Source organism: Sinocyclocheilus anshuiensis, unplaced genomic scaffold (genome assembly GCF_001515605.1).
Source record: "Sinocyclocheilus anshuiensis isolate Anshui unplaced genomic scaffold, SAMN03320099.WGS_v1.1 scaffold233, whole genome shotgun sequence".
In the NCBI taxonomy this organism is placed as follows: domain Eukaryota; kingdom Metazoa; phylum Chordata; class Actinopteri; order Cypriniformes; family Cyprinidae; genus Sinocyclocheilus; species Sinocyclocheilus anshuiensis.
Genome location: NW_015540843.1, coordinates 557,000 through 567,445, shown reverse-complemented (window position 1 = coordinate 567,445; position 10,446 = coordinate 557,000). Strand labels below are relative to the sequence as shown.

At 41.4% G+C, this 10,446-nt stretch overlaps 1 protein-coding gene across 1 annotated transcript in view; it reads right to left on the bottom strand.

The window, feature by feature from the left end:
- Positions 1-10,137, bottom strand: part of LOC107687575 (C-type mannose receptor 2-like) — a 24,891-nt gene extending 14,754 nt beyond the window's left edge. Inside the window, exons 1-4 of the mRNA XM_016484962.1 lie at positions 10,093-10,137; positions 9,035-9,076; positions 8,788-8,941; positions 6,368-6,730 (exon numbers count right to left, since the gene is read on the bottom strand). Of these exons, the coding sequence (XP_016340448.1) occupies positions 6,368-6,730; positions 8,788-8,941; positions 9,035-9,076; positions 10,093-10,137 (604 nt within the window). The remainder of the gene's footprint in view (positions 1-6,367; positions 6,731-8,787; positions 8,942-9,034; positions 9,077-10,092) is intronic.
- Between the last annotated feature and the right edge of the window lie 309 nt (positions 10,138-10,446).

The following is a 10,446-nucleotide window of genomic DNA, read 5'->3' as shown; positions in this document are numbered from 1 at the left end:
CCCCCCTTAATAGGAAAGAGTTTCAACAGTGCCATAAAAAGGCTTTAAGTTTTGAGCATGAAAAGAATCTACATGATCAGGGTCATCAACAAAAGATACAGAGTAATTTACTGGACCAAGGCATTTGATTACTTTGACAGGACCTTTCCATTTTGCAGCAAGTTTGGCCATAAACCCTTCGGTAGCCCGTGACAGAGGATGAGTACGAACCAAACCAAATCTCCAACCTGGAAGAGAGCTTGTCTTCTTAAGTTGTAGTAGTGACGTTGTTTTTCTTGGACTTGTTCCACATTCCTTTGCACGGTCTGGATCAACTCTTTGTACCTCTCCAGAACTGGGTATGCTGGGCTGTCTGGGTCAGGTGTTTTTGCAATCGCTCTCTCTAAAGGACCTTTCAGCTTTCGCCCGAGCATGACTTAAGCTGGAGTGAATCCTGTATTCTCCTGCCAAGCTGAGTTAATGGCAAAAACGGAACTCTGCCAACCATCTATCCCAATTGCGGTGATGGTCTTGAACATATGAGGCGATCATGGTTTTGAGAGTACGGTTGACTCGTTCTGTTAGGTTTGTTTGAGGGTGTGCAGTAGTGGCTAGTTTTTGAATGACCCTCCATTGTTTGCAGACCAGGCAGAGAAGTTGCGAAGTAAACTGGGATCCTCTGTCAGATACCGGATACATCGGGGTACCCCATCTGGTGAAGATTTCTTCCATCAGGATGCGTGCGATCTGTGGAGCTTTTGCGACACGCAAAGGAAACAACTCCACCCACTTTGAACAGTAGTCCACAATTACCAGAAGATGTTCATTCTGTTTTGGACTTTTGGGAAATGGTCCCATGAGGTCAACTCCCAGCATATGTCCAGGTTCCACTACTGGTGTAGACTGCATATGGCTGGCTAGTTTTGCAAAAGATGGTTTGTGCTGCTGACATACCTGACACACCTTACAATGCTTCCACACATCTGATCGCAGAGTAGGCCAGTAGCAAATGTCTACAAGTCTTAACAGAGTTTTGAGTCTGCCAAGATGTCCACTTAGAGGGTTGTTGTGTGCGTAGTTGAGAAAATGTTGTCTTAAGCAGGTAGGAATGACTAATTGAAGTTTGGGTCCTTTCGGTCCTTGTGGCATGCTGCGGAACAGAAGTCCATTTTCCAACAAGTAATGCATGCGAGTGGGATCTGGGTCAATGGATGCTTTGGCTTTTGTGATGAGTTCTTGAATTTCTGCGTCTTCCTGTTGGGCTTTTGCAATGTCGGACCATTCAACAGGAAATGCCTGTGACAGCATAGTGAGTGGCGAGGTATCTGGGAAACTGCGTGAGAAGGTATCTGGTACAATGTTGCATTGACCCTTGCGATACTTGACAGTGAAATCACACTCTTGAAGGCGAATGGATTTTGGGTGGTTAAATACCCAGGTTAGAGCTGCGTGATCAGTGATCACCTCAAATGGTCGTCCTTCCAAGTATGGTCACCATTTTTCGACTGCCCATATCACCGCACAACACTCCTTCTCCAAGACTGAATACGATTTCTCAGCTCCTTGTAACAGACGCGAGGCAAAGTTCCACACCATCTATATCTTGGGTCAAGACTGCTCCCAAACCAACATCACTAGCGTCAGTTTAGACTCTAAAAGACTTTGACAAATCTGGGGCCATTAAAACCGGGGCACTGATCAATTCATGCTTGATCAATTCAAAAGAACTCTGACATTCCTCAGTCCAAGTCCAGGTAGCTCCTTTTCTTTTCAAGGCATGTAATGCGGCGGCTTTCTCTGAAAACTGAGGGATAAATCTGTGGTACCATCCTGCTATACCTAAGAAACGTTGCACTTCTTTCAGAGACTTGGGGACAGGAAAGTTAGCAACAGCTTCAATTTTAGCAGGGTCAGTTTTGATTCCTCCTGCTGAAATTACATGTCCTAAAAACGTCATAGATTTCTGCATCAAGTTACACTTCTGGAGGTTCAGGGTGAGACCCGCTCGGCTTAGACACTGGAAGACTGCTTTTAGGTGGACTAGATGTTCTTCCTCAGACTTGGAGTAAACTACCACATCGTCAATGTATACAAAACCACTCTTACCCCTTACGTCTTTCAGCACCAACTCCATCAATCGCTGGAACGTGGTTTTAAAGGCCGAAGGGTAGACGGAGAAATTCATATAGCCCTAATGATGTGGTGAAAGCAGTTTTGGGAATACTCTCTGGCTCCATTTCAACTTGCCAATACCCGCTTTTGAGGTCAAGGGTATTGAAAATAGTAGCTCCGTGCAGAGACTCAAGGATCTCATGTACTTGAGGCGTGGGGTAACCGTCCAATTACATCTTTGAGTTTAAACCTCTAAAATCAATACAGAATCGCTGACCACCTCCCTTCTTCGGTACCAGGACCACAGGTGCTGCCCATGAAGAAAATGAGGGTCTGATGATCTTCTTGTCCAACATTACTTTGATTTCTTGTTCGATGAATTGTTGTTTCTCAGCTGATACTCGGTATGGTTTCTTGTGGATGGGTACTTCACTGGTTGTAATGATGCGGTGTTTGACTACATCAGTGTGTCCTATTTCATTGGTGCAAACAGTGGGCCATTCTCTCAGCAGATGTTTAAGTCGGAGCTAACATTCTGGAGACATGTCTGCACTGGTAACCAGTTGATGCACAAAGGTCTGTGTTTCACGCGACTCTTTTGGTAAGGGTAATGCAAGGTAGAAAGACAGCAATGCATTGTGATAATTGAAAGGCATGAATAAGAATGTTTCCTCTTGGCAGTGGTTTGAGGCAGGCAAGGATGACGGGTACAGTGAGATCTTCATCCTTCATAACATACAAAGTCAAATCATACCTCCTTCCTTGCACTTCGCATTCACAGTTCCACACCCCCAAAGCAGATAACACTTGGCCGTTGGCTTGCTTGAAGGTCTGACCACGACTGGAATTCAGCTGTTCTTTGTGTCTCAACTGTCTCCAACAGGATTCCTGTAGTAGAGTCAGCGAACTTCCTGTATCAATCATGGCTTGAAAATATCTCCCATGGATCAATATTGGCAGGGTGAGTATCTTCAAGTTGACAAGTTGAACAGATTGGCATTAGAAGCAGACTGTAGAATACGAGTGTGTCATGGATTGGCCTTGGGATGGGTGTCTCTGTCGGTTTGGTTTCTGCGCTTCTGCATTTCAGCATTAGCCTGACTCCAATACTTCTTGGCTTCTTCAAAATCTCTCTCAATTTGCATGCCAACTCTCGCTAGCTCGCTCACCTCTCTTACTTACAGTGCCAGTTAACAAACTTGCGAGTCGAGGATTGCAGTTTCTCAAAATTGACTGTACGATCTCCTTCTCAGACATCTCCTTCTTCCATCTTAAACAAAAAGCACGATAATGATATGCAAAATCTCGCATTGATTCTTTTGGACCTTGTTTTCTTTCCAGCAAATGCTTGGCAGCTTCAGCTTCGTAATCGTCAGATAAGAAAGCATGCAGGAAATCTTGTTTGAACTGGCCCCAAGTGAAAATGTGTCTTCTCTCTGCTAGCCCCTGTAACACTGAAGTGAGAGAAGCTAGTATTTCTGAGTCGATGAGTGGTCTGAGTGCAAAATACTCCTCACCACGTTCAACAAAAGTAATAGGACCATTGTCTTCGTCTGAACCAAATTGTGGGAATTCAACCCTTACCGGAGGACGATAGGGAGCAGTCGTTGCCATATCAGGAAGGTTGTGAGTACATTGATGAAGTTGCTCAGTACGTGGTCGATTGGAGTTTCTTGACAAGGCAGGGGTGAGCAAAGGAAGAGAAACTGGAGTAGACATGACATGAGCATATGACTTATAAGGCTTATTGTCGATCAGTGCATCTCTCCTCTTCAAACAATCCACCACTGACTTCCCTAAATCACATATACTCAGCTCAGTCATTTTTTTTAACTCTCTCACACTCCCTTTCTATCTTGTAGGTCAACTTTTCCTCCAACAACTGACACTGCTCCATAAATTCAGAGTGTGAACAACATTGACTCACTTTTTGGGTGCAGGCTTGAACTTCACCTTCCAGATGCGGTTGGTCAATGAATCCGTTACCTGTCTTGAAGGGTGATTATCAGAAACTACGTCATCAGGAGGAGGAGGTGGGGGGAAGTGGGTCATCAAGAGGAATGTTGGAATCATTATCTTTGTCAGAATTGATATATAATTCACTGAAAGTATGGATGAGCTCTTGCACAGGCTGTGAATCTCTTCTCGTAACAAACGGGCCTGCAGTGAAATCAGGATTGGGTTCGCACTCATTCTCTGCATCGTGTGATGTGACAGACATGACTGAAACACAACAGACAACAAGTAATAAACAGACATAAGACGTCTTTTTGCAAATGTCCCTGTTCGGGCACCAATCTATAACTGTCCCGACTATTTTAAACCGGGCCTGTTATAGGAGTAAAAGGGGGTTTTGCAAGAGGTCCTACTGGTTATGGTGTAACAAAGTTTTGATAAAGGCAAAAAAAAAAAATGAAGAACAAAGACAGGGGATATCCCTTTTCCAAACTGTATTAAACAATCCACGCCAAATATTCACAAACACCATATTAAACACTTATACAAATATACAAATTCCCCTAGCAAACAGTTAAGAGCAGTTACAACACATTACAAGAACAGAACAATAAAAACACAACTTTTAATTGTTTATTATAATTATATGAATATGTATGCATCACCCTGGATTTGAACCTGAGATGTCATCAAGCCAGTCGAGCACACTAACCACTCCCCCAACTCACTTAGTGGGGTGATGCACTCATATAGTATGTTATAATTCGTCAATTCGCTTAAAGGGGTCATATGATGTTGCTAAAAAGAACATTATTTTGTGTATTTGGTGTAATGAAATGTGTTTATGCGGTTTAAGGTTAAAAAAACATTATTTTCCACATACTGTGTTTCTCCTCTATGAGCCTTTCTGAAACGCGTCGATTTTTACAAAGCTCGGAAGGCCAAACAAAGTAGTGTTTTGACTCTTAACTTTTATAAAGAATATCTCTTTGGATTTGAGACTTTAGTCTTTGCAACTTTACAGATCTTCTTTATGCACCAAAGAGCTTGTATCACTTCAAAGAGAAAGGAAAACTTGAAATCACATCATATGACCCCTTTAAAGGACAATCAAATCCTTGTTTAATAGGCTATTGACCAAACATTTAATTCAAATATCCACTTAATCTTTAATTTTTGGCCACCTTTTTGCTATAGGCTATATAGATGACACAGCCTCTATAATTTCTTCAACAAAAAACATGTGGACATCACAACCCTTACAAAAAATAACCATGGTTTTATCATTGTAAAACTGCTTAATTTTCTTTTGCATGATTTCTGAATGCTTGAGACTATAAAATCAATCAGACAACTGTATTATAAAAATCATAGCCATAGGTAACTGTCTAGATTTGTAATTTGTAAATAATACAATTTATTTACTTGTATATTTTATTAAAGTTCTATTTTGACCCCTATAGTAGGTGTTTTTTTTTTTACTTCCATAATATTTGAGGGAGGGGGGCACAACAATACAATCCTGCTTAGGGCACCCATTTGACCAGCAGCGGCCCTGTTAAGAAGCAGTGATCACCTGTTTTGAAATGCCTCATGTGCATAAATACCTTAAATCAGATCCAACAGTATGGTTGGATTTTCTATTGAACAAACCAAAATGAAAATAATTCAAAACAAGTGCCACTGTGAAGCAGTACATATCTAGAAGACAATACAAAGCCATTTTAAATGCAGTTTAACATATTCAGTGTAGCTCTTGATATAGAAAAAAATTTGATCTTCCTCTCCATTAAACTTACATTTTATCACAATCAAATGTGCAATAACTTATAATTATAATAATTATGATTGTTAAAGGAAATACTCAATACTCTTGAGTTTATCCACATTACAGAAGCAGAAATAATGTCACCATGAAAGCATAAAATGAGCTCACTGTAGCTGTTATGAAGCTGTTTTGCTTACAACTTCTTGTGTGTACAATATAACACAGGCCTTATGTTAACTACTAAATGATTCTGGATTATTCTGGATGGTAGTTAGAGATTATTTATAATTTATTACAGGGTTTCCTCAAATCTAGTCCTGGAGGGCCACTGCTCAAACCCTGATCAAACTCACTTACCTGTAATTTTCCAGGGATCCTGAAGACCTTCATGAGCTTGCTCAGGTGTGTTTGATTAGGGTTGGACCTAAACTCTGCAGGGCATTGGCCCTCGAGGGCAAGAGCTGAGGAACACTGGCTTATTAGTATGCTAGGCTGACTACATTGTCCCCTCAGAATATTTACATTAATAACATTGTTTCTATCATTTCTTACCGTTGAAGCAAAAAAATGGAAATAGACTATTGCAATCATAATCATTCCATGAGCTACCCTGCTTCATACCACAAGCCTCATATCCACCATAGTTGTTTGGTTCTCCAGAACTCCAAGTGCTGAATGCAATTTCCTTATTTTGATAAGACCACCGCCAGCTATTGATGTCATTGTACAGTCCAATCCAAGCCGTCTTAGTACTTTTTTTAACTACATCTCGTAGATTCGCCCAGTCTTCATCACTTTGAACAGTAGCCAAGTCAATGTGATTCGCTGTGCAGTAAGCTTGTGCCTGTTTCCAAGTCTTCTGTTCCTGAATTATAACATACTCACGTGAGATGCCCCCAGTAAATGAACAGAATCCTGTTGAGAAAAGTATAGAATGTTACAGTGTGCAGAAATACACATGCAAACACTTAACCAGGCATGGTATTAGGGATTTTTGAGATGAAGCATCTTTTTTAGGTGAGCTATAAAATTTGGTCACAATTGTCAATTTTTTGATGGCGATCAAGTCAAAATGTGATGATCCTCATGATAGGGATTCAAAAATGAATATATATATATATATATATACAATATATATACTATGTATGCCCTTGATTACATTTAACAAACATGCAATATTCTGATAATTCACATTTCTTCATATCTTTAAGTATACTGCTCTCGACTCTTCTTGGCACTGAGTGTACTTGTTAATGAAAAATGTTCACATCTATTCTGAGTAACTCCTGGAGGATGACCTCCACAAATGTTTTTTTCTTTAATTGGGGAGTGTTCCTGTTCTGGGATTGGCATTTGACATTTGGTGAATCTTTGCTCTGGGCGGCAATGAATACACCTGCAAGTAATGCAGCTTTATAGTTTCAGAGACCCACTTTATGATGTTTTATTAACAAAGTTCGGGAGGAACACGTTCAGATAATTAACCTAATTAACACAAGAGGAGCAAGACATCTCCGCCAGACATCGCCGCCGAGCCCCAGGCTTTATCGAAGCTGCCGCTCTGCTCGACCAGCCACACGCTTTTCACAACGCTGAGGCCTACCCTCGCCTCTACCGGCGACACTTCCAACTTCTTCCCTGGCATCCTCCTATCATTCGGCCGTGCCAACAATTCCTCCGATTGGGAAGTATTAAGCCGGAGGCAAGCGCTGATTAATTCCGACGCACAGTTCTTGTGGAGGGTGAACAAAGCAGATCTGTACGATCTATACGTCACCCTGCAATTAGCCGACCTCACTCCTAAATTTACTCCTGCCCCAAGGTGGCCAATAGATTGAGCAAAGCTCAGAAGACCCCAAACTCGCCTTGCTCAACACCACCATCGTCTCGCAGAAGACCCGGCTCTCCTTGAGCGTTGAGTCGCTGCGGTAGGCCTTCAGTGAGCCTGGGCCGAGCCCCAGATCTCACCTCAGCAAAACCACACTCGCTTCCCACTTCGGCTCAGCATTTCACCGCGGCTCTTCCTGCCGCAGCATCATATGCAGCCGGGCCTCCAGCTCCTGTATCAGACACTAGCGCAAGGCTGCCTCCGCTAAGGGCGCAGGCCACCAGTGTTGCCAAATAATTTTCAGGTAAAATCGCTAAAGGCAGGTCACTTGTTGCTAAAAGTTGTTAAATGATGTCGCAACATCATTGGATGTTAATGTCATTATGTAACCATGACGCAAAAAGTGCGTAGAATACACACTGAAATCACTCAGATAAATAACAGTTAAGGTGTATCATGAATAAACTATGATTGAACAAGTGCAACTAGCTACTTAATTCACATATTATGTGTGTACTGCTTGGCACCTCTCTCAAAGTGTCAACTAGCTGATGTGCCGCTTGGCTGGCTAGCTGTTTATTGAAATTTTGTTCTTTTTGTGTGGTTAAGAGGAAAATGCATGTCTTTTTATCATTTTATTACTTTTAAAAGTTTCCAAATACATTTTTAAAATAGCTAAATTTGTCACTAGGTGCTTTGAAAAACAAGTTGCTAGGGTACTCTGACACTATGTCTGCATTAAGCCGGATACATTTAAAAAAACTGAGATTTCGTTTCAAAACACTCTCCGTCCACATTAGCGTTTTCAAACGTTTTCCAAAAGTTTCTCATCCACACTGAAATGTCTGAAAATGTTAAATTCGCCTTACTGCGCATGTATAAAACCTCACTGAGATTATACAGATGGAACAGACATAATAAGTTTCATCATTTTTCTTCAGGATCATTTTATTTACAGAAATATCTCATCTAGGGGTGTCGCGATATACCGGTATGGACGATAACCGTGATATTCAAATTATGAAATATCGACATCGTGTTAATTTAGGGTGTGACGATATACCGGTATTGGTGATAACCATGATATTTAAAATGAACAGGACACTTATGATAACACGACATGTAAATTCTCCAGCGTCAGTACCTGGTTGACCTCCCAGGTGGCAGTATTGTGCCTTAACGCTGACACCAGTGTCAAACAAGAAGAAGATGCAGCGCGCGCAAGAATCATGTCGTCCGAGCTGGAGAGTGAGAGGCTTTGTCCACACCCGAAAAAAGTAAGCTCCCCAGTATGGGAGCTTTTCGGATTCAAAGAAAAGAGCTCCTTAGACAACCCAATCTGCAGAATCTGTCGGGCTACGGTCAGTGCGAAGGGGGGCAACACCACCAACCTTTTTACCCACCTCCGTGTCCGTCACCCTGCGGATTACGCCCTTTTACAGAGAGTAAATTGCGATTATTTTACTAATCATGGAATGGGAAATGTTACATTAACCTGTTAACAAGGGTTTTCTGTGTTTTTATATTTAAATAAAGGGTGATTCTTTTAAGTTTGTCGCAGTGCCATGCACTTAATGCCTCATCTGTGGTGGCGCAGGCGCAACCATAGGTTAAAGAGCTTACAATAGGGGTATGCAAGTTAACAGGTTAAAGTATCAGTTTTGATGTTAATATTTATTCATCATACTGTTGATCTTGACAGTATTTTCTCTATTGTTATATCATAGAGCGCTTCAAAGAAGACAGAAAAGACCAGAGTCTCAGGTCAGCTGACACTTTTTGATTCTGTGGAAAGGAAGAGGAAAGCAGACATGGCTAGTGCATGTGAGGACACAGCCATCACTGAGTCACTAGCCTTCTTCATTGCAAAGGACATTATGCCCTTTAGAATAGTAGAGAGGCCAGGATTTAATGCACTGGTGAAAACAGTTGCTCCAAAATACAAAATCCCAAGAAGACATGTACTTAAAATTAAAAGATGAGATTACCAACACTTTGGCTGAGGCCAAACACTTTGCATTTACAACTGATCTCTGGACCAGTAATACTGGACACCCCTATATGAGCTTAACAGTTAATTTCACCACACCAGCATGGGAAATGAAAGCTGCATGTCTAGAGACTGCATTTTTACCTGATGACCGCACCATTGAGAACATTAAAGAGACATACGAAAACCTAATTAAAGAGTGGGGAATTCAGCAGTGGAGTGTGTCACTACTGACAATGGCACAAATATGAAGGCTGCATTTAAATCCCTCCTCCCATCAAACTGGCTCAGCTGCTTTGAACATAATTTAAATCTTGCACTTGGAAAGGCCCTGAAGATTGACCAAGTGGATGCTGCTGTGAGGGCTTGCAGGAGTGTCGTAAAAGGATTTAACCACCCATGGAAGAGAAGGAGAGAGCTGGCGAAAAAGCAAGCAGAACTTAATCTTCCTCAACATACCTTGATCCACGACGTTGTGACTAGATGGGGGTCTACGTACGACATGATTTCTAGGTAGGTTTGAATTTCTTGTGCATGGCAATAATCCTGTTCATTTAATTATTCTGTCAGTGTCAACTCAGCATAAGTTTTCTTATGCTTAAAAGGCAAAGGGTGCATGAAAACAAAAATGTAAATGAAAACAACAGATAAAGAAATGCTTTAGTTTTACAAACTCACTTGCCTTTTCTCACTCTGACACACGCGCACGCACACACACATCTGCTGTATGCTTCTCAGCAAGCCTGTTGTGTAGATTAGGAACATTTTTCTAACTTCATATAATATAATGTTGGCAGATTTGTTGAACAACAT